The sequence below is a fragment of the Schistocerca nitens genome, chromosome 1, assembly GCF_023898315.1.
Source record: "Schistocerca nitens isolate TAMUIC-IGC-003100 chromosome 1, iqSchNite1.1, whole genome shotgun sequence".
Classification (NCBI taxonomy): Eukaryota; Metazoa; Arthropoda; class Insecta; order Orthoptera; family Acrididae; genus Schistocerca; species Schistocerca nitens.
The window spans coordinates 715226455-715251708 of NC_064614.1; the positions used below are offsets into that span (position 1 = coordinate 715226455).

General features: G+C 44.1%; 1 protein-coding gene across 1 annotated transcript in view; it reads left to right on the forward strand.

Moving 5' to 3' along the window:
- Window positions 1–25254, forward strand: part of LOC126196880 (uncharacterized) — a 130808-nt gene that overhangs the window by 15640 nt on the left and 89914 nt on the right. Inside the window, exons 2-3 of the mRNA XM_049934599.1 lie at window positions 11251–11528; window positions 23462–23611. Coding sequence (XP_049790556.1) covers window positions 11251–11528; window positions 23462–23611 — 428 coding nt within the window. The remainder of the gene's footprint in view (window positions 1–11250; window positions 11529–23461; window positions 23612–25254) is intronic.

Sequence of the window (25254 nt, forward strand, 5' to 3'; positions counted from 1 at the left end):
TTTTATTTATCTCTCTCTCTCTCTCTCTCTCTCACACACACACACACACACACACACACACACACACACACACACACACACACACACACACACATTCTTTTTGATTTTTATTTGTATGTTGTGCTCGACTATCGGCGAGGCACGAAAACGCCTGTGAATGACTTTCTTAGTTTTGAGTACACTTACGAAAGAAATATAAAAACAACAATGAGAGTTACTGATTTATGATGCTCAGTTTGCGGTCAGTTCTGAGTATTATTAGTAACTACGCTCCAGTCCCTAAACCTAGTTACAGAAAGCGAATCAGACGCATTACGTATTCCAGGCCGTAGCAGCCGCGACTTGGAGACACCAGCTATGGTCACTTCCCAGACCGCTGTAGGATCACATCGGTTCGTCTTCTTCCTGCTGGTACTGTAACTGAGATTTGGCAACAAGGCAACGTATGTTTGGCAACTCTGTGATCGACGAGTTACTTCCTGGTGTGCACGGAATTAAGCCTCAAAGTTCACTTGATTTTACCTGTCATTACCATTGAATAATCTGAGTTATTATCGCTTGAAGGGTAACAAAAGATTGAAAATTTACTGTTTTCAGCCCAGGAAAGTCGTTGCAGGTGGAAACCGCAACTAATCTCGACCTTCAAATAGCGGTTTACGAGTTCTAGTTACTATTGCCGTCGTAATAGGAAGCTAAGACCCATACCTCCTCGCCAGCTCTGTGGTAACGTGCTGACCTGTGAAAAAGCGTCTGTTACAGTTCGCAGTTCCAGTCTCACTGACTGTAACGTTTTTATCCCTTCTGTGAAAGAGCTACAAGCAGTCAGATCAAACATCAATAAGGAAATCGCAAGAAAATGCTTTCAGCTCATAGTGCAATGTTGAAAAACTTACAATGCTGCACAACAGGTAAGGCCTCTTTCCGCTGCTGCCAAGCGAATTTTGGGTTTCTAGGAATACGTAACTATATTTATGAAATGCCACATTTGCATACCTCTTGAGTATGACACAGCATACCAATTAAACACAGACCCAATCAAAATCTAAGTGAGTAGTATTTTACTAATTCGTGTCGATAGAGGCATGCTTGTGTACAGATACTTTCGTCGTAAGGTTATCATGGTTAGTTTTATTTCATTTCTTATAATACAGTGCACAATTTTCGTAAGGTTTCCTTTAGTGTTGTTAAAACAATAGTAAACATGAGAGAGAAATTAAACATCAACGATATATGCGAATTCTCTGATGTTACCTATGACAGTCTGACAATGCACATGCAGTTTATTGATTACATGCATGTAGAAAACTTGTTCTGAGTTAAAGCTGTCAAACAAAGTTTGAAGAAGGATAAAATATCACTACCACACGACGGCTAATGTAGAAAATACTTTTCTGACATATTATGGCACGATGCGCTCTCCCTGCACATCTTCGAGATGCATCTGCTGCCTGCTGTCTATTAAACCTGAATAGAACAAAATGTCACAGTAGTTAGCCCTTTTTCCACATGCGACTACTTTGGGCTGAGAAGTGAAGGGAATTATGTTCAAAGTTCCATTAGATTGATACCTTCAGCAGAGAGCAGAATTGCGTTTTAAAAAATGTAGCACTAAATGTATTCGAACTCGCGACATCTTATACACGCTACTAGCTGACACGTAGCTACAACAGCTCCAGAGCTCGACAACTATTCCTCCAGAACTTCTGGATTCCACAGCACTGGGAGATTATGCATATGGCCAGGTCTTGACTTCTGAGAGACAAACAGTTACAGCTTTTCTTTTGGACTGAACGACGTTTTCTAGTAACAGATAGCGCAATAGAATAGCTCAAGTGGAAAGGAACACTTCCTATTTAAACTTCTGCATCCTACACTGTTGGCAGTTGTGTGTAGGTGGCAGTTACGTGATTTTATTTCTGTGATTACAAAATAGTCGAATGTATGCACTGGGTAGCCGAGGCAGCTAGTTCATGGTGATTCGGTCAACCAAGTAAATGAATTTACTGAACATGCTGCAAATTACTACAGGGAGCCTGTGTGTCAGAATTCTCATCCAGTGTGGCGCAACTGCGTTACGATAGAAAAATGACTCGCAGAGAAGAGGATTTCGTGGTCTGTTGGACGGATGGTAGGTTGTTATACCTATGGTCTGGGTTCGATTCCCACTTCCGTCAATGATTTTAGATAGGGAGAGACAGATTCCATTCTCTCCTGGCTACACCAAGTGAAGGAGATATAATGGCTGCGTGGTCTGAAAATTCACATTAAAGATGGTATTCCTTCTTTACCAAGTAGACGGTAGGTTGAACCACAATAAAGTCTGGAGTGGCGACATGTAGAAACTATCACCAGTAACCTTTCTTATACTAGTTATTTATTTCAAGTGACGACACAAACGCTATGTATGGTCACAGGACACTTATTCCATCTTTTATTTGAGCTTCTGTATGTCGATAAAATTGGTTCTAAACTGGGAATGCAACTCAGACCGCCCTTAACGCGGAATTTGATCCCTTCGTGGCAATACAGCTCGGCTACAATTTGTTGTTTGTTCAAAACTGCAGATTCCTCAACACCTTCACATATTACGCGTGAATGGGATCGAATCCTGGCCCGGCAATAAAAATTAAATTATGTATTATCAAGCTCTATCATGAGAACACCTATCTGCTGATGGATAATAATTTTGATTTTTAATGTATTTTCATTCGTTGTCAACACTAACGATATCTGACGTTTTTAACTCCCAGTGAGACACAGAACTATATGCGAGATGACTGTAAGTTCAAGATGCTATTCTGAGCAGCTGGTGGATAAAAATTCGGTAGCTGACGTCTCTTTGTGTGTAGTCAACAACGATATGTGTGGGGCTCTATTCCCAGTGAGCGCTGAACTCTTCGTCATATTATTTCAGTTCGTCGTGTCATTTAATGTTCATACATATTCTCAACTAGCTGCTCGTGAATAACTTTAATTTTTAATGTCATTTTGTGTTAAATAGTTCAAATGGTTCAATTGGCTCTGAGCACTATGGGACTTAACTTCTAAGGTCATCAGTCCCCTAGAACTTAGAACTACTTAAACCTAACTAACCTAAGGACATCACTCACATCCATGCCCGAGGCAGGATTCGAAACTGCGACCGTAGCAGTCACGCGGTTCCAGACTGAAGCGCCTAGAACCGCACGGCCACACCGGCCGGCCCCCGCAGTCTGGTATCAATGCATTACCCTATCATCCATTACATATAATCATTTCCATAGTACACTTGATATTATAGATGAGTAGGACACAAGACAGGACATAGATAATGTCCGTTTGACGTCAACAGTGTGTAACATTTTACTTTTTTTGAATAGGACAATGTTCCTCTCCAATAATTTTTAGATTAGTTACAATAAGCTTACGCTGCAAGAGAATTCGCTTGTATTTTTCAATATGTGGTCTGTTGTCGGTTTGAAGGCCTTCCATAACATCGGCAACGTAGTGCAACTCCACCGAGGGCTGTCTGGAGTAGGGTGGAGATAGCAATGTGAAAGTTGCGAGCTGTCGAAGACGATCTTCATATTCCTAATGCGATTAGGACATCGTATACTCTTGACGACGTTTAGCACCTGTGCAGTCAGTCACCCAATTTCAGAATTCATTTTGAGTAATCCTGCTAAATTCCCAAAATATTGTCTTTTTATATTGATGAGTAATATGGATAGTCGTCACGTTCATGTGCCGTCTACAACGCAAATTTAATGTTACTATCCTAGGAACTAACCCGCAATACGTTTTGTATTTCATAATCGGAACTATCTGCATTAACCGTCATCAGAGCAATGTCAGGGAACAGAATGCAGCAGTGCCTTGCTACCTACTTGAGGACCTGCTTGAGTCGTGTTCTAAGGAAAGGGTAGTTGCTGGTTCACATTATATTACACTAGCGAGAAGTACCGACTTTTCCTTTTCTCTGCAAACATCCAGAACTAAATTCAGTAACTAAATGCTAAGAATATATTTGCATTGTGCCAACTCAAAGATCAATAGATATGGATATAGATATAGATACAGATTTTTATATTTAAAGCCATTCTCGTTCTGCGTTGGAATAAACATCATTCATTATTTGCTTGTTCTTGTTACGATTGTTATTGTCATTCTCTCACTCGCAAGAGTTGTCGCATTCCTATTTGGTATCGATGCACATGAAGAGTGGCTATGAAAGAAGGGAATACTGAATGTTACGTCATGCAGAATACACTCATTTACTTCGGCTCCTCGTGATCTACGCTACAGGAGAAGTGAGATACATAAAGTTGACAGTGTGAGGACAGACCTGGTAGCACAACTGTGCAACTACACAGTGTTACCAGATAAAATGGTGCTGCGGAATCGAAAGTGTAGTACGGACTTTGCCACAGTAGCAGACAGCTGGTAATTTAGGACCATGACCGTGGATTACACTTTGGTCAGTGCTGGTTAGAGTGCTGCAACTGTAAATGGAAGGCTTTGTTTGATAGTCTTATGCTGATGCTGTCTGAATAAATTATGCCATTGGATACAAAGCGGTTTAGTTTTGAGACCTAACCCACGAGGGGGGAAGGCACAGTGGTCTGCTTCAGGAATTCCAAGCAGTAAAACACAAAAAACAACCCAGGAAGGGAGACATGCATTTGGAATCTGTTCATCGTTACGGGGTCAAACAAGAGGGTAACATTACTGAAACAATGATCGGGCTACTTAGTATATAATAGAGCATACAGATTTCAAGGAGGAAACGTATGAAGACGCCGACTTCCTCGTTATCAATATGTGCGGCATATCTTTCGTGTTAACGAAAGTAAATTCCCGCTTTACCTCTTCTTGCGTGTCAAATGAAATGAATGCCATGAGGAATAGAATATTTGTTGACTGCGTCTCTTCTTGCTTCCATCCTTACCAACATATTTCTTCATTCTCGTGGTAATCATGACATTCTATGTGTATGCTGCAAAAGATTGCAAGTGGACAAATTCGACATAGAGGTGCAAAGCGTTATATTCAATTCGAATAAGCTTCCGGTGTATTTTTACTTCGTTTGTATTTTTAGATGATTATGAACGTTACGGAAAATTATCTCACATGCTTTATGTTGAATGAGAAACATTGAATGATCCGTTTTGCTTTCCCTACGTTGAAATGATATAATGTCGGCGTCAACAGCCTTCTTCCACGCCGGAAGCTGAAACTTGTATGATTCTGGATTAATGATAATTGAATGTCTCATATGTATACATAGCCCACAAGGCGACGTCAGAAACCATCAGGGGAGAACGCCGCATAAAAACCAAACGTGCGCGCGCGTCTCCACTCTGAAGAACCGTATCGGAGAATCACGGCAAGCATTTCGCTGAAGAGCTGCCTCGTCAGAGAGCCTAGAAATGGCAGCGTCGTAGCAAGTATTTGTCAACACTCCGATAGTGCATTTACTTCCGGGTGTAGGTCGGCGTTACTTCGCTAAATTCACTTGACATTCGTTTTCCACATCGAAGACTCGTACGATATAATCCACTGCAAGATGACACAATTAGAAAGTATATTTAATTTCTGGACTCCAAGAACGGCGTTCTTCACATAAGTAACACCTGTTTGTGTGTGCATTCGGGAGGACGACGGTGCAATCCCGCGCCCGGCCATCCTGATTTAGGTTTTCAATGATTTCCCTAAATCGCTTCAGGCAAATGCCGGGATGGTTCCTTAGGAAGGGCACGGCCGATTTCCTTCCCCATCCTTCCCTAATCCGAGCTTGTGCTCCGTCTCTAATGACATCGTTGTCGACGGGACGTTAAAACAGTAATCTCCACCTCCTCTGTTCGTGTGTTTAAGGTTGCGTTTTGAGGCTCAGGCAACATCGCAGTGACTATATTCCGCCTCTGGCCGCCAGTGTGTCGTTAGCTCAGAGGTTCCCTTGTGCGTTGCAGTGCTTGTACTATAAAACATAGCAGTTCGAATCACGGTAGAAGCCGCTGACTACAACCTTTTATTTTCCATTTTAATTAATGGAGTTGCGAACTTCTAGTAAAAATTTCTTATGCGAAATCTGAAGAATGCCTTTAAACATCAATCTTCGTCCGATTTCGACTTAGTAAATTAAGTTACTATCATGGATTTCTGCTTTGCAAATTCCAAGGTGCTTCACTGTAAAATAGACCCTGAAAAGATTCAAACCGACTGTCAACGATATAAATTTGAGCTTTGTTCGTCATATAGGTCTAACATGTCAGAAGGTTGTTTATGAAGTGCACATGTTCATTAATATAGTTCCCTTCTTCTAAATTTTTGCAATAGCATTTAACTGTAGACGTTTTCTAACACCGGCGTTAGCAATTCCTTTCCGTTCTCTGAAACCTTCAAAACGACAAATTTTTCTGGTTTAAATCTGGTGACCTTAACTATCACTTCCGATCAACAATAAATACTTCATGAACCCATACATGGAACTCCAAATGTGCAGTGTTCCTGCACTGCTACACAGCATGCATTGCAAGGTATTCACACAGTTTATCGCATAGACTTACCATAAGGAATGAAACAAGAACTGTAATACACTTTACACCACAGACGCTCACTCTGGCTTGACGAAAACATCCAAACATTGACTAAAAGTTGCACAAATAATTGAGTTTGAAAGGAAAAGAAACGAGGTATGAAGCATTTATAAATTCATCGAATGTAGTGAGGTGGTTTAATTTCGTCCCAGTCTGTAAAATTAATTTCGGGCCATACTCAGCTCTTGCCGATTAATGTAATACGAGGGCTATTCCGAAAGTAAGGTCCGATAGATCGCGAAATGGAAACCACGGTAAAAATCAAAACTGTTTTATTTGCAACAGTTAGATACACCTTGCAGCTACTTATCTCCATAGTCGCCGACCCGACTTAGACGTGTATCGTAGCGTTGTACCAACTTTCCCATACCCTCGCTATAGAAGGCAGCCGCCAGTGCTCTCCGCCAATTCTCTACGCTGGCCTACGGCTCGTTGTCTTGTGCCGAAATGTTGTCTTCATAACCAGCGGTTCATGTGACCAGAGCTGAAACTCAGAGGGAGACAATTACGGGCTGTATTGTGGGTACTCTCACATTTCCATTTGAAAACGATGCAGGAGCATCTTCATTGCCCCTGCAGAATGCGGCTGAGAATTGTCTTGAAGACGAAACAGCACGACAGTTATGTAATGTTAGCTGCATAGCTTCAGGGGAAATTTCTCACCAGGCCCCCGTACTTGGCGGCAGACACTATTTTCTAGACATCTTTACGCACTCACTGCGAGCTCAGAAATGAGAAGAGCGACGTGATGCCAACTGGGGTTATACTAGAGACACTACCCAACACATCTGTGCAAAGCTTTATCGGATTTTCATAGTCGTTTCCATTTCGTGACCGATCGGACCTTACTTTCGGAATAGCCCTCGTATAATACGCGCCTACTAATCAGGGCGTCTGTCTCCGTTGCTTTTGAGCGTGAATGGAAATTGTAGAAATTTTCTGTGGAGCAACATTTAATAATAAAGCGTTTTAAATCATCAAAAGCGATGAGCGGTAGCAGGCGCTTTCGATAAAGAACGGGGGAGTGCAGCGCCGCTGCTGTCGCCACGGCCGCTGCCAGTAGCCAGCAAATGGATCCCGGAGCTTTGCCGCATACGGCGTCCAGAGGAGGACAGTCTGCAGGAAATCTGCGGCAAAATCGTTACTGGATAACATTTTGATATCGGTGTGTCACAAAGCGAAATAGATTGAATCTGCGCTACCATTACATTCACGTCTTTAGCATTCAGACAGAAGAGGCTATAAAAATATTTTATGCCAGCTGCTCTCGATCCACTGACATTATGAACAGAAACAACGCACGCTACCGCTAGACCACAGGCGTAATCAGCCTAGAGTTTCTCTATCATGGGACAAGTTTTCCTCCAGGAAGTGCCGCAGTCTACAGTGTTGCCAGATTGTGCAGATAACCGGACTTAGAGAATTAGCGAGTTGGCCAGTTTTTTTGTCCCATGTCGCGATCGGCGCGGACTTAGCCTCTGAAGCGGCCGGCCGCCGGTCAAGTTTTATGTCAGAGTGTACATTAGCTTATTTGTTTTAGTTGTAAATATTTGTGATGTATTGTTGTTCTTCTGACATGTTCCACATCCTGGAGGACCTCCTAAATACGGATCAATTGGAATGAAAGTAAATCTAATCTAATCTTTCACGGATGTATCGATAATTTATGTCGAATTGGAACTGTTGAGTACCGATATTTTTATTTGACATTATTTTTATTTTACATTATATTTATTTCACAATTTTCGATAAATATTTGAAGTTGTTCCTTTTAAATTGTAGGAGAACATGATTTTACTTTCATTGTGTGAAGGAGTTATACTACTTTTTGAGATTTCATCACGTCCAGTCTTTCTCTTTGACAGCATGAAGCAAGTGTAGATGGCACAAAGAAGTAGTCCGATTGTACAGGTGGAGGGGGGGGGGTGGTAGCGATGTAAATGAAATTACAAGATATCCGATGTGAAGACATAGCACAACAGTTGTTAAAAAACAATTTTTAACGCATGTATTGTTATTCCTTCACATCGGCATTATTCTAAAACAGCAGACGAGTGAGGGGGAATACTGGCGTACATCTACATCGATAATCTGCAAATCACATTCAAGTGCCTGGCAGAGGGTTCGTCGTACCAACTTCACAATTCTCTCTTATTCCAATCTCGTATAGTGCGCGGAAAGAATGAACACCTATATCTTTCCGTACGAGCTCTGATGTCCCTTATTTTATCGTGGTGTTCGTTCTCCCTGTGTAGGTCGGTGTCAACAAAATATTTTCGCATTCGGAAGAGAAAGTAGCTGATTGGAATTTCATTAGAAGATTCCGTCGTAACGAAAAACGCCTTTCCTTTAATGATTTCCAGCCCAAATCCTGTATCATTCCTGTGACACTCTCTCCCATATTTCGCGATAATACAAAACGTGCTGCCTTTCTTTGAACTTTTTCGATGTACTCCGTCAGTCCTATCTGGTAAGGATCCCACACCGCGCAGCAGTATTCTAAAAGAGGACAGACAAGCGTAGTGTACGCAGTCTCCTCAGTAGGTCTGTTACATTTTATAAGTGTCCTGCCAATAAAACGCAGTCTTTGGTTAGCCTTCCCCGCAACATTTTGTGTGTTCCTTCCAATCTAAGTTGTTTGTAATTGTAATACCTAGGTATTTAGTTGAATTTACGGCTTTCAGATTAGACTGATTTATCGTGTAACCGAAGTTCGAGTTCATTTTAGCACTCATGTGGATGACCTCACACTTTTCGTTATTTAGGGTCACTTTTCGCACCATTCATATATCTTTTCTAAATCGTTTTGCAGTTTGTTTTGATCTTCTGATGACTTTATTAGTCAATAAACGACAGCGTCATCTGCAAACAACCGAAGACGACTGCTCAGATTGTCTCCAAAATCGTTTATATAGATAAGGAACAGCAAACGGCCTATAACACTACCTTGGGGAACGCCAGAAATCACTTCTGTTTTACTCGATGACTTTTCATCAGTTACTACGAACTGTGACCTCACTGATAGGAAATCACAAATCCAATCACATAACTGAGACGATATTCCATAAGTACGCAATTTCACTAAGAGCCGCTTCTGTGGTACAGTGTCAAAAAGCCTTCCGGAAATCCAGAAATACAGGATCGATCTGAAATCCCTTGTCAATAGCAGTCAACACTTCATGTGAATAAAGAGCTAGTTGTGTTTCACAGGAACGATGTTTTCTAAACCCATGTTGTCTGTGTGTCAATAGACGTAATTGGCGCACGCTGCTACCAACAGAAACTGCAACGTATAACTTCGCCACGCGATTTTGACACTACAACTGTAGGTCACTGGCGTTCGCAGGAGTAAAAAAACAGGGAAGTTGTCATGAAGTGTTAGAGACAAATCCGATGTATGACGAAGCTGTTTGATGTACAGAATATCTAATGGTAAATCAATATTTAAATATACAGCTCTAAAACTGGCAGTGTATTTACAATGTCCAGCCGATATGTTATTTGGCCAGTTCGTCGACATTTTTTCCATCAATGTATCGATACGTCGATAGCTTATTTCTATGTATCTTGGGCCAAAAATGATATATTTTTAAATATCGATATATCATATTTCCGATATTTTTATAAATATCAACAGTCCTAGTAAGAACCTTTGTTGATAGTGCCTGTGGAATTACTTCGGTGGTGTCTTGCTGTAAGTGGCGTTTTTAATGGAAATCATTGCTCACTAGGGCTGTATTTGATGAAGAATTACATATTTACGACGACTCGTACAGAAATACAGTGTCTGAAATATTAGAATTCGTATCGGTTTTTGATCTCAAGATTTTTAAAAAAGAATATTTCATTTGTTTACTGGTTTCTATCCATTATGAAAATGTATATTCTAATAAAATGGAATAAATACCAAAATTATGCACTACATAAGAGCATCAGAAGAAAGGTAATGAAAGTGAAACGATAGAGCATTATCGGTACGATGGAGCCAGAGTAGGTCTACTATGCTTACAGCTGCATCACAGAAGAGGGTTGTGCACACTAGGCTGAGGCATTATTGTGGCAAAACACTGTAATGAATTATACTATATCTTGAATCCTGGCTAATTATTTGGCGCGCAGCATTCCACCTGATGAGACAACTGCTGGTTTTCCCTATTGTTCTGCTAACCACGCGTGGTAAGTGTTCTTGGAAGAACGAAAATGTTGTGGATATGGATGTCATAGCCTAAACTACACCGTCCTGCATAATTAACGGACTCTCTGTAGGGAGTGTAGGAAAATATGACAAGTAGATGTAGGTCGAAGTTTGCGGTGGGAGCTCGATATATGGCAAGATAGTTCGACTGAAATATCTCTGCCACTTACTAACTTGCCAACAAATACTGTACCTTGTGTTCAAGAAATTGCAATTTTACTATGGGGAAGGAAGACATATTTGAAACTCCTGCTCTGTTCCAAAAAGTTGCTGGATTGCACTGCTGGTAGAACATTGTCCGTGGAGATTTTAAGAGAACCAGAGAGAAGGATCAGATTGAACGGTCATCTGGCTGATGTTGTTCAAATGGCTCCAATGGAAGACAGTTGAACGGAATTCATTCCTTCCTCTATTAACCAATGTCAACGACAAATACTGATGCACTCGGTCGGAAAAATCATCCTGATTGACGGTGTTCAGGGCGCAACCAGGCGGCGACCACTTTGGAAGACGTCCAGGACCTGGTGAGTCCCAACGCCGCCATGCTGCGACTGTTGGGGCTGTGGAGCGCGCCGGGCTCTGCTGGTGAAGGCACCAGGGGCGTCGCAGCTTTGGCGCGCGGATGGTTCTGCTGGGTCATGGTGCTGTTCATAGCGGCCACCAGCGCGGGCAAGCTGTGCCTGGACACCCCTGAGGAGCTGACCGCGCTGGCCGACTACGGCTACGCTGTGTTTCATTTGACTGCCGTTACAGTGAAGGTAAGCAGCTTTCTAATACGCTGATAGATAATGTAAAATGAGCTACCTCCAGCATGTTCTCACATGATTAAACTTTCATTCACGTATTATACAAGTCGTGCACTGAACATACATGGTAGTCATATACATGTGCAGCTTCGAAGTAGTCCTGCAGTTGGGCATACAGATGATGGTAGACGTTATATGGGTACTTTGAAAAGCATTTCGATAGTTTCGGCCGATTAGAACCACGTGTGAGAAGCAACAAAGGATGATCAGGCTTAGCGTCTCGTCGACCACATTAGAGACACATCACAACTTCAGATTGGGGGAGGATGATGAAGGAAGTTTGGTGTGCCCATTGAAAGGAACCCTTTTGAAATACTTCTTCAGCGATTTGAGGAAATCATGGAAAACCAAAATATGGATGGTTGGACAGGTATTTGATCTTCCCTTCGTCCCTTAAACATGCTCCCAGTGCCTTACTACTGCGCCACCTCATTCGCTATGAGCCACATATAGGATATAACTATTTGGCCTCAGCCGACAACCGAGTGCCACACAGCAATTTAAAGAGCTTGGCTGTAAATAATGGTAATGGAGAGTTGATGGGATGCTGAATAACTGTATGCAAAACATAGTACATGGAGTGTTCGATTTTTATCCACATTACTTGACAGTTCAACCATAAACCAAGAAATCGAAACTGGATCTCTATTTTCAGATTCTCGCTAATGGCAACTTGGTCAGGATGTGTGCATGCAAACAGTCGTAAGTGCCAAAAACATAGCCATCATACGGCCTACTTTGTTTCCCAATCGTGTGTATCTTATGTCATGTTCATAGACCCTCTTCAGGTGACAGCCTCCTATTTGCGGCACGGACAAGAAGTCCCTTTCCCTAATCGCGATGGCTCTAATAGCATGGTTATTCTGGCGAAGGCGGAGGTAGAGAATACGAACGTTAGGGTGTTTAACCTTCCGCCCGAGGCTGATTACCGTTTACTCAAGATCGTCCTGCTTTCGTTTGGGGATATCCGGCGGAAACGCTGGTCCGCTCAACATCGTTTACAAGTTTATTGCGGAGTTCGATGGTGATCAAACGGAATATTCCTTCTGATTTTCTGGTGTGTGGATGCCGGGTACATATAATTTACACAGGACAAGAATGAGAGTGGATGCCTCCGTACAAACTGCCCGCGTCGTGTTACGGTATTAAAATCCAATTATGAACAACATAAAAGGCTACCTTTAGCGAAACTGGTTCCTCAAGCGACAGCCATTATGACTAACCATGTTTCTGAAGGGCAAAGCAAGCCATTGCGCGATGGTACTAGTGCATTTCCCTCGTTAGCCTCGCGTCAGGACTTCGCCACTGTGGCTTCCGCGTCGCCACCACCATCACTTCAAAACAACCGTAGACGGACGCAAAGAGTCAGACGGTTCCTCTTCGCTTCTCCGCTCCACTGAAAACATCCGGTGCAGGAGGCCTCTCCCCTCCCTGAGTTTAGGCCGAATGATAGCATGTCGGTTGCTGTTCAAGATTCGAAAGCGTCCGACCCGGCTCCCGAGTCCGAGACCGCCGCTTCGGAGTCACGTGAGGATAGACCTGTTCCGGAGCTCCGTACCATATCGACGGCGTTGCCAGACATGCCAGAGTCTGTAACGCATTCCCACCCTTCTTCTGCGCACCCGGATGGGGAAAGCGTGCCACAAGCCGCTTCTGATCGAGCCCCGATCGGCCCAAGTTTGCCAGCGGCACATGTGGTGACGGTAAAAAACGTATGGTCAGTTTCCGATTCCGTTGATTCCCAGGAGCAGCACCGCCCGCCTGTTCCTGATACTGAATTTTCGCAGGAGCCCACCCGCCCCCTTTCACGTTGCTGCTTGCGGCAGTCGCTTTCCCGCACTGCCGCAACAGACAACTTTTTCAACCTGAGCGCGCGCCATCGTGAAAAAAGAAAGAGAAAGAGGATGGAAGAGAGGGTCCATCTCTTTACAGTCAGATTCATCCGTTGACTCTGCCATAGACTGTTGACGGTCATTTGCAAGTAATCAACTGTATAGTTTTGGCAATCGATAGATGCAAGCCTATACCTTTCTTACCTTGAATGAGAACAGAATTAATTCCGAGCTTCGACTTGCGGCGCTGCGACATTTTATTTATGATTCATGTGCAGACGTGATATTGAGAAAAATTTTATATTCCAGGCTTTTCTACTTTCTTGAATGTGGCTCCTGAACTATCTATTGGTACTGCGTTATTTTACAAAGGGAGTACCACTGACTGATTTCAAAGTTCTTGATAATGGCCGAGAAATAGGGTGCACATTTTGTGACCTTACTTTTGATTCTTCTTGATGCCCCTTCAGGATCTGGTAGTTCCAAAGAACGTGCGCATTTTTACAAAGAGGTTATTGTTTACTTATTTCATAAAACTCCGCTGAAGCTTCTGTTAGTTGCTGATTTTAATTATGTTTGCGTCCTGTGGATAAGACCTCTAATTTCAGTTTCAGTAACCAACTAGACGATTTCCTGCGTTCTTTGAAAATACGAGATGTGTAGGCCTATTAATATCCCACTCTCGTCAGGTACACGTACTTTTGAGCTACTCCCAGTAGCCGACTCGATCGCTTTTATCTTTCTGACTCTTTATGTAGACAGCTGTTAGCGACAGACGTGATACCCGCTTGTTTCACTGATCACTGTGCCGTAGCTGTAACTTTAAATCAAGTGCCGCAATCAGTAAAACTGTATCGCCTCCCCTCGATGTTGTACACATCCCTCCTAAATGACCCTACCCTCGAGATTATCGTCCGAGAAGTTTGGACACGTAGCTTGCGTTTGTAGGACCGTTAATCGTCACTTACGGATTGGTGGTCACTACGTGCCAAACCTTTGCTCCGGAAAGCGTTAATGCGTTACAGCGCTGAGAGGGCGAGGTATCTCCTTGGGACGCAGGAATTTTATTATTCCGCCTTGCAACAACTTTATGACGGTGCCAGACAAGCTCCCTTACTGATTATGGATGTCCGCCATGTTAAAGTGAAACTTGTCAGTTAAAGGGACAACAACTGGAAGGACTCAGGCTGCGATCAAAATCCCGCTCCTTCCTACAGGATGAACTGACCTCCTTATAACACCTTATGCGGTCGCGGACGCGTCGCAAACGAGCGTGTTTGACGTCCCTTATTCGCACCAGTGATCACATACTGACATCCCAGCGTGACATTTATACAGAGATCTATATTTACCGATCCTTATGATGTCCCTGCTGCTGATACGATTGTCCCTGATGAGTTTACTCCTCTCCTCGATCGCGTGGTTACTCCCGCATTAAATAAGGACTAAGTGACTTTACTTGCGATGATACAGGGTGTATCAAAAAGACTCATCTGATTTAAAAAATCACAACTATTACGTTATTTGAGATGTGTGCGTGAACAACCTACCATTGGAAAGGGCAAACTCTCGAGTTTTACATGGTTTTGTGTGTGTTTATTAACATATTTAATGTGTTTTGTGCATTTTCACGAGAAAAGGGTACAGTCCATTTTTCTTCGCCGAGAAAACTGTTACATGAAGGACATGTCTCGATATGCTTGAGAACAGTCTTTTCCCACAGTTGGAGACTGATTTGAACGCCTTTATTTACTAACAGAATGGGGCACCGACACACTGGCATCTGGAATTTTTAAATCAAAGGATTACTGAACGATGTATCGCTCGCATTGGATCAAATGATTCAGCCTTACATTACTGGCCTCTAAGGTCATAGGGCATGACTGTATGTGATTATTTCGTGTGTGGGTCCCATTTATGTTCCATTTATGTCCCTCCATCCTTCGATGTCACCAGGGCAGACTTCCTTCAGTTTATTGGGCAGCTACCTCCCCCACTTTTGCTACTCAGTGACTTTAATGCCCATCATCCCCTTGCGGTTCTCCCAGGACCTGTCAGAGAGGTGCCCTTTTGGCTTGATCGCCTTAATCAACTCATCCTCTTTTGCCTTAGCACTGGAGCACCCACACTTCTTTCCGAGCTTTCGCGCACCTATTCCCATTTGGACCTATCCTTCTGCACTGCCCAGCTTGCCCATAGTCTTCAGTGTCCTGTTCTTTCTGACATAACTCGATCGACCATTTCCCATGTGCTATACGTTTACTGACTGCTACCCTACCTGCGTGCATACCCAAATGGCAGCTTACTAAGGCTGACTGGTGGCTTTACTCCTCCCGGCGACCTTTGAAGAACAGTATTTCCCCAGTTGTGATGACCAGGTGGAAAATCTCACAAACGTTATCCTTACTGCTGCAGAACGTTCTACTCCTCACACTTTCTTTTTACCATGCCTTGTCCCAGTCCCTTGGTGGACTGAGGCATGCCGTGACGCAATCCACGCACGCATCCATCCTCATTCGTGCAAGTGGCTAGACTGAATTGTGTTCAAATTGGGAATTTGTACTGGTGCTGATGACCGCGCAGTTGACCGCCCCACATACGAAATAATATCATCATCATCATCATCGCGCACGGAGACATGCTCTCCACGTTTTTAACCGTCATCCTATGATGGCAAACTGCATTCGTTATAAATAGATGCGTGCAAACTGTTGTGTTCTTCGGGGTAGCAAAAAAGCTAGCTGGATTTTACTCGCTAGTTCTTTTAACAGTTCCACCCCTTCTTCTGTCGTGTGGGCCAACTTCCCACGGCTCTCTGGGACCAAGATCCTTCGCCAATTTCTGGCCTGACAGTAGCAGACGCTGTTATCATGGACACTATTGCTATCTCCAACACCTTGTGCCGCCATTTTGCGGACATTCGAGCTCTTCCCACTATCACCCTGCCTTCCTCCATCGGAAAGAGCGGAGGTGGCTCGGGCGATACCCTTCTCTACTCAGAATCGTGAGTGCTACAATGCCACCTTTACTATAAGGGAGCTAGATCACGCTCTCAGTTAATCCCGATAATCCACCCCAGGTCCAGATGCTGTCCACATTCAGATATTGCAGCACCTTTCTCTTGCGGGTAAGCACTTTCTGCTTAACACATACAACCATATCTGGGCAGAGGGCACATTTCCCGGACGTTGGCGTGAAGCCACGGTCATACCCACACCTAAGACCGGTAAGGACAAAACATTCCTTCTAGCTACTGCCCCATCTCTCTCACCAGCTGCGTTTGCAAGGTGATGGAATGTATGATTCATGCCCTGCTGGTATTGTGGTACGAGTCTCGCAATTTACTAACGACTGCACAGTGTCGATTTAGAGTGCGGTGTTCTACAGTTGACCATCTCGTTACTTTGTCCACCCATGTCATGAATGGTTTTCTGCGGAAATTCCAGACTGTGGCCGTGTTTCTCGATTTGGAGAAGGACTACGGCATCTGCTGGAGAAGTGGTATCTTCTGTACTCTTTGCCTGCCCTGTTTCCTTAAGGAATTTTTAAAAGACCGAGTTTTCAAGGTGCATGTGGGTTCTGCCTTGTCGGACACCTTTATCCATGAAAACGCAGTGCCTCATGATTCCGTCCTTAGCGTCATCCTCTTTGCTATTGCCATTATCCCTACAACGGCCTGTCTCCTCCTTGGGCATCTCCGGCTCCCTTTTTGTTGGCGATTTCACCACGGACCTGTCTCACTGAGCGACGTCTTCAGCGATGTCTTGACCGTCTTTACTCCTGGAGCATCGACAATGGCTTTCGTTTCTCCATTGATAAAACCGTCTGTATGATTTTCTGGTGGCGCAAATGGTTTCTCTCACCATCTTTACCTCTTGGGGCTGTTGCCCTTCTGTTGGTTGAAGCTACGAAATTCCTGGGGCTCAACCTCGATAGGGCTCTGTACAGCCCGCTGTACACAGTCTCTCAGTGTCGTACATGTCCTCAATGGCACTTCCTGGGGTGCCGATCAAATCACCCTCCTCCGTTTGTACTGGTCTCTTGTCTGTTCGAAACTCGACTAAGGGTGCTTGGTTTATGAGTTTGCACGTCCATCCCTCTTACGTTGTCTCAACACTGTCCACCATCGTGGTATCCATTTGGCCCCTGGCGCCTTTTACACTAGCTCGTTTGAGAGTCTGTATACTGAAGCTGCAGAACTACACTATCCTACTGCTGTGACTTTGTCCTCAGCAGGTATGCATGCCGTTTGTCTGCCATGAGTGTCCACCCATCCTATACCTCCTTTTTCAATGATTCCTTTGATCGCCAGTATGAGGCGCGTCCCTCTTTTCTGTTACATCCTGGAGTCCGCTTTCGGCGCTTCCTTGGGCAGCTTAACTTCACACTACCTACAACTTTCCCAGTGTGTTGATCCCATCACGATCTTGACTTCGTGAAGTGGCCCGAGTTAACCTTGACCTTTATTCGATTCCTAAGGACACTGATCTAGCCTCGCTCTATCGCCTTCAGTTTCACGACCTTCGCATGGAATTTCGCGATAGTACCTTTGTATACACTAATGGCTCTCGACCTGACCATGGGGTCAGGTGTGCCTTCGTCATTGTCATCCGTGTCTTTCGGTATCGGCTTCCGGCACACTGCTTAGTATTCACAGCCATGCTCTCCGCCTTGTTTCAGGCCACAGAGTACACCCGGCAACACAGCCTTTTCATTTGTGTCCTCTGCTCAGTCTCACTCAGCGCTCTTCAAAGTCTGTGTGTGCTGTACACCGCCCATCCCTTAGTGCAGCAGGTCCAGGAAAACTGTCACTCGCTCACTCTTAGTGGAGACACTGTGCAGTTTGAGTTCCTGGTCATGTCAGTCTGCCAGGAAACAAATCTGCTGACGCTGCTGCCAAGGCTGCACTCCTCGTACCTCAGATCTCTGTGATGCCGTTTGTCAGGAGATGGTATCCCTTTGGCATCACCATTGGTCTTCCCTTCACGGGAATAAGCTCAGGATTATTATCTTCTCCCAGCGGCTTGGACGACTTCTTCTCGGTCCTCCCCTCGGGAGGAGGTAATTTCAACAAGGTTGTGTATTGACGCCGACCGCGGTGGTCTAGCGGTTCTAGGCGTTCAGTCCGGAACCGCGCGACTGCTACGATCGCAGGTTCGAATCCTGCCTCGGGCATGGATGTGTGTGATGTCCTTAGGTTAGTTAGGTTTAAGTAGTTCTAAGTTCTAGGGGACTGATGACCACAGATGTTAAGTCCCATAGTGCTCAGAGCCATTTTTTGTGTATTGGCACTGCCTTTTTAGCTGTCGTAAACTGATCTGGTTCTATCCCACCACTTTGTACACATTGCGCCCAAGTTTTAACTGTCCGCCACTTCCTGACAGAATGTCCATTTTTTAACCGTTTACGTTCCCGCTTGAGTTTGCCGTCTGATTTATCGGCCTTGTTATCAAATGACGCGCGGGCTGTCTATCGTGTTTTGCTTTTTATCTGTCAAAGCAATATGGCGAAGGCCATTTAATTTTTAGTTCGGGACCTCCGTTTCTGTTTGGTGTCTTTAGTAACCCTTCCTCCACGTCCCTGTTGTTAGCTGTCTTCTATTATGTCAACTGGGATTGACGTTTGGTCTTCTTCTAACTCCTCTCTGTCTTCGTGTTCTATAGTTCCGGCGTGGGCGTGTATGACCCCAGTTGTTTTAGCGGCCTAAAAAAAAAACAAAACAAAACGATTGTGTGCATGGCTGGGCAAAAAATTTGCTACAAGCTGTCGGTGACACAACATTGTGGAACTGAGTCACAACAATGAACCTGTGCATACTGAGCTTTACAGCAGGGGTTGTACATCTACACGAAGTTTATTGTTTTTGGATTTTCGTTTTTTGTGGCTTCAGACAAGATCCACTCAATGCTACAAATCTTCTCTACATACGTACATTGAAGCCCCTGCTCATTTCTGTTTATATACTGGGGTTAATATCAGGAACTACTATAGAGATTTTGATATAGTTTTCATATTTAGTTAGACTGATTTGTGAGCAAGGTTTGTGTATAAAATGTATAAATATGTCGTAACACATTGGCGGAACTACGAAGTAGTTGTCAAACGCCGCCATGTAAACGATTCCATCTAGCGGTGAATGGTAGAACTCCTTAGATCTCGTATGAAATGATAATTAACTCAAGACCCTATGCTGTCGACAGGCGTTGATATACATCAACAGGGACAGTTGAAAATGTGTGCCCCGACCGGGACCCGAACCTGGGATCTCCTGCTTACATGGCAGACGCTCTATCCATCTGAACCACTGAGGGCATACAGGATAGTGCGACTACACGCTCCCTGTGAGGAATGTGGAATGTGGGTCCCTGCAATCAGCTGCTTAGTATTCACAGCCATGCTCTCCGCCTTTTTTTCAGTTCACAGAGTACACCCGGCAACACACCCTTTTCAATTATGACCTCTGCTCAGTCTCACTCAGCGCTCTTCAAAGTCTATGTGTACACCGCCCATCCCTTAGTGCAGCAGGTCCAGGAAAACTGTCACTCGCTCACTCTTGGTGGACACACTGTGCAGTTTATGTAGGTTCCTGGTCATGTCGGTCTGCCAGGAAACGAAGCTGCTGACGCTACTGCAAAGGCTGCAATCTTCGTACCTCAGCCTGCGAGTACCTATATTCCCTCAGATGATCTCTGTGTTGCCGCCTATCAGCAGGTGTAGTCCCTTAGGCATCGTCAATGGTCCTCCCTTCACGGGAATAAGCTCCGGCTTATTAAGGCCCTCCTAGCGGCTTGGACGACCTCCTTTCGGCCCTCCCGCCGGGAGGAGGTAATTTTAACAAGGTTGTGTATTGGTACTGCCTTTTTAGGCATCGTAATTTGCTAAGTGGCTCTACCCCACCACTTTGTACACATCGCGCTGAAGTTTTAACTGTCCGCCACTTCTTGATGGAATGCCCCTTTTTTAACCGTTTACGTTCCCGCTTGGTTTGCCGTCTGATTTATCGGCCGTGTTAGCAAATGACTCGCGGGCTGTCGACCGCGTTTTACTTTTTATCCGCCAAAGCAATATCGCAAAGGCCATTTAAATTCTAGTTTTAGACCTCTGTTTCTGTATGGTGTCTTTTTTAGCCCTTTTTCCACGTCCCTGTTCTTAGCTGTCTTCTGTTATGTCAATTGGGAGTGACGTATAGCCGTTTTTTAACTTCTTTCTTTCTTCGTGTTCTCTAGTTTCGACTTGGGCGCGTGACCCCTGTAGTCTTTTGCACGCTAAAGCAAAATAAAAACAGTAACAATGTTTACATTCTTCGTAAATCCAGCACACTGCTCCAGATATGGTATCACACTTTCAGCGAATTCTTGTGCGTCCACATGTTTCATAAACAGTACGTGGTTCTTGTTCCCTACATACTATGGCTGCTGGAATCACCGGCTCCAGTGTACTATGTCAAATCCCGCTGAAATATGATGATTCTATATCACATGGTTAGATTATTTTATTTTCCATCTATTGTATGCCATTTGTTCTGTGGTAGGTAGTCATCCCACGCTCAGTTATGAATGCTATTTTCTATTCATACAAGTGTTATTGTTATACCTAACGGCAACAGCTGCGAGCATTAACATGGGAAACCTAGAGCCACATCAGAGTGCCAGATGATAAGGGTAGGCAAATAGAAATGTTGACGCAACAGTGCTGATGTTACAGGGTACATTGCATCCCACGAACAGCATGGCTTGCCAGCTAGATTGGCGCCGCTGAAGGCAGCGAGCGGTCTCTGTAGGTCACATCTAGGTCTTTGGTGACATGGTTCCATTAGGCAAACCATTAGGGTAAGGTTGCTATTTTGTACTCTTGTAAATTCGTAGCACAACGTTCTCACTAGACTCCGAAACACCGAACAATGGCATACATGTGGGGCTCTCCACTCCATCGAAAGAGAAATAACAGCCAGATCTCCCTCACACAATCGCCACACAAGTGACAATTGTTAATATTTGTAAAAGAAGATGGATTAGCACTCGTTGAAACACATGATGGAGACATGCGCACGTCATATAGTTTTGTGGTGCACTCTGAAATCCGTGAAACAGGTTGTCAGCCTATTTAACCTTTGGGGAAAGGTGGAGTTCATAGCCGGTAAAACCCTTTTTTATTTTAAAAAAAAAAGAAATATGCCTTTGGGGTCATGATAGTTCCACCGAATCTCTGGCGGACAACTCTCGATCAGTGATACGTAAGACTTTGAAATTCACGAGCAACCTCTGCTCAGTTAACGCTAGCAGCATTAACCCTGGCAGCACTATACCTCCTTATGACTCCAAATCTGTATAACCTCCTGCGCACTTCTTATGTAGCTGTATCTAATCAGTGACAATAAATATCTAATTACCTGACTTCATTGATAGTTTCTTTGGATACCTGTTAGACGATACTGTTCCACAGGTAGCATTATAGCATCACTTTTCAGAATAGAGCTCACAGATGCTGATCGCTCGCAGTGCCTGAAGGCGACGCACAGACCTTCTGGTCACTCCATCGTATCAAAATTCTGCAAGATTTAAAGCCATCATCCGTGTCCAAGGCGGGACTTGGTTCGACCTCTCGTTTCTCAGATGGCAATGCCACCTCAGGATCACAGTTATCTTGATCCATTTCACGATGAACCGCCAAAGAAACTGGTACAGGCATGCGTATTCAGTCAGAATACGGCGCTGCAGTAGGCAACGCCTATATAAGACAACAAGTGTCTGGCACAGTTGTTAGATCGGTTACAACTGCTACAATGGCAGATTATCAAGACTTAAGTGTGTTGAACGTGGTGTTATAGTCTGCGCTGGTGCGATGGGCCGCAGCATCTCCGAGGAGCGATGAGGTACGGATTTTACTGTACGACTATTTCACGAGTGTACGGTGAATATCAGTAATCCGGTAAAACATCAAATCTCCGACATCGCTGCGGCCGGGAAAAGATCCTGCAAGAAGCGGACCAACGACGACTGAAGAGAATCGTTCGACGTGCAGAACTGCAACCCTTCCGAAAATTGCTGCAGATTTCAATGCTGGGTCATCAACAAGTAGTCAGTGTGCTAACCATTCAACGAAACATCATCGATATGGGCTTTCGGAGCCGAAGGCTCACTCGTGTACCCTTGATGACTGCACGACACTGACATTGGTCTGTTGATGATTGGAAATGTAGTATCTTGGCAATACCGAGGAGCTCTGTCGGTTGGAGAAGAACACTTCGAATCATGTTACTCACTAGAAATCATAGGTGTTGATGGGGCATTTGCCGAGCGACATCTCATATGGGCACGAGTTGAGGAGAATTAACGTATACTCTGCGGTCGACGATGTTATAGCAATGCATTCTGAAGGAATAACACCGGACTACTTATTGTCCGAAATACTGCCGATTAAATGTATATGAGCAGCTCTCATTTGTCCCATTAATTGTTGCCAGCCGGTGGAAGTACTTCACTGTGGACACCAATCGGTTTAGCAGTAACAGACAGAAAGCTATCAGCGTCCCTTTCCTTTCTAGACTAAAATGTCGGGAAGGCACAGAGTTCACGGAGGCTTGTCGAAATTTTGTTTCTGCACGACGAAGAATATTTTAATGGCATGAGATTTTCATGTTTATTAGTCATACTTGTGAACAAGTACGATCATGTTTGGATGATTACTCTTTTGTAACGTAATTTTGTTGTCAGTTTGTTAGTGTAGAAATATATACTGGACCGTACGTCACCTCTATGCTGGCAGATTACGACGCAATATGACCATGCTGTGTGTTATGTTTTGGGCAGTCCAAGTCAAGAAGCTATTTTCCAGCTGCAAATAACAACTACAATAAGATATCTTTCATACTTTTTTTACTTAACTTACGTGAAGACGATGGTGATCTGGCACCGCATTTTGGCGTTACGCGTTTCGTTGTTCATAGCGTATTCCATATTCAACAACAGTAAATCTCACTCATGATGTCAGTGTCGAGTCGTGAATCCATCTGAATACCGTTTAGTAAAAGTGTATATCTCTGCTTTCCTGCAGGTTGCCTGCTTCATTCTGCAGAGAAGCACTATTCAAGAACTTGTGAAGCAACTGGCGTACAGCAGGAAGACATACGGAAGAAGACAGGCCGACAATCTTGTCCGCGAGTTCTATCAGCGCCGCGCCACTACTGTCTACCGCATCTTACAGGTCTGACACAAACAGTACCGCTTACCTATACTACTGATCTATGATGCCGGTCAAGACTATTCTGAGCCAACCGGTTGATTTCGTACCACGCACTGGACACCTTTATGAAGTCACTGCATGTGCACATTTCTCAACTGTCTAGTAAATAAGCTGCAGCAATAATTAATTGTTCATTAACATAATGTAAACGATCAGTTCATAAGAAGGTCTCGGATGTATGAAACAAGATTTCGATTGTGGAAATTTCCCTTTTCGTTGAAGTTGTACCACATCTAAGTAAAAATTAAAGCCTTTAAAGTATTCACCATCTTAATAGTTAGTAGATGACTGATTGACAGAGCTGATGTGCACCTTAAATAGTTGCTTTATAGTTCACTAGTGAGTAGGAGGTCTTAGGAATTTTGGATCATAGGAAGAGAGCAGTAGGCATTCTAGGTCAAATTTGATTTTTGACAGTCACGTTGCCTACAGGGTGGGGGGCACACCCAAGATGTCATCATGCCCATCCTCTCTAAGCCATGCATCACCTATTTTCCTCATCCTCAGGAGCTCACCATTCGTTTGCTGGGTATGGGCTTGGTGATCCCAGGGTTCCTGAACTGGGGAATGGTAAGTGCCGCCACTCTTCCGTCATCGTAAGCTCTGGGCGTGACTCAGCGACCTCTGTACAATGTAGTGATGGAACGGTGTTTGTCACAGGGAAAGGGATCATGGCTGCTTGACCGTCCAGATCGCGCGGATGGTAAACTCTATAAAAAAACTCCTCAATCTCAAGGTGTACTGCACGCTTATTGTGTGTGGTTGTTGAGGTGGAACAGGCATTAGCAGGCAACTTCTGGGAAACTTGCCGAACCTCAGTTGAATAAGACTAGGTGCGTGGAGCTCTTTCTAGATGGACTTTTATTTCCCTAGCTGCTCGTGGGACCGAGATGGAACCGTCCTCCAGGCTTTGGGATCACACACAGTCTTTCAATCTCTAGTAACAGAACAAATTCTGGTGGCCAGAATGTGTGTCTTATAGTGAAACGGAAAGAGAGTATCTTTGAGAAAGTTCCACATTTTTACATCGGAAAAGGTTTGAAGGGTATCGTTGGAACATTGTAATCTGTTAAGCGCTTGCAAACCGGGACCACGTTGGCATAAACGCTTAGTTCTCAACAAGAGGAAAACATCCAGAAAGTTCAATGGCTCAGGGAGTATACATAGAAAGATGGTGATGTCCAAAGCATAATGAAAAGGGGAGACGACGGTCTAGTGAAATCAAACTCATTTATACTGACTTACAGCAGCACGCAACTTCAAGAGCATGTCAAGCAAGGTTTCCTTTGCCTAAGTGTGCGGCCTTATTACCCAACCAATTGCTCTGTTTTAAGTGCCATTGAGTTGGGCACACAACTGTCGGGTTTGAGGGAGAAGTCACTTGTGGCAACTGCAGTAAGGCTGCCCACGAAGGACTCAGCTGTTCCTCTCCATCGAAGTGTGTAAATTGCTCTGGGAACCTCTCTGTCTGGAGTAGGGACTGCAGTGTCTTCCTTGAAGAAAGAAAGATATGGAAAACAAAAAAAAATGAAGCACATCCCATATGGTGATGCCAAAAAGATCTACAAGGCCATACAGTCACCCATATTTACTTCCTCCTTAGC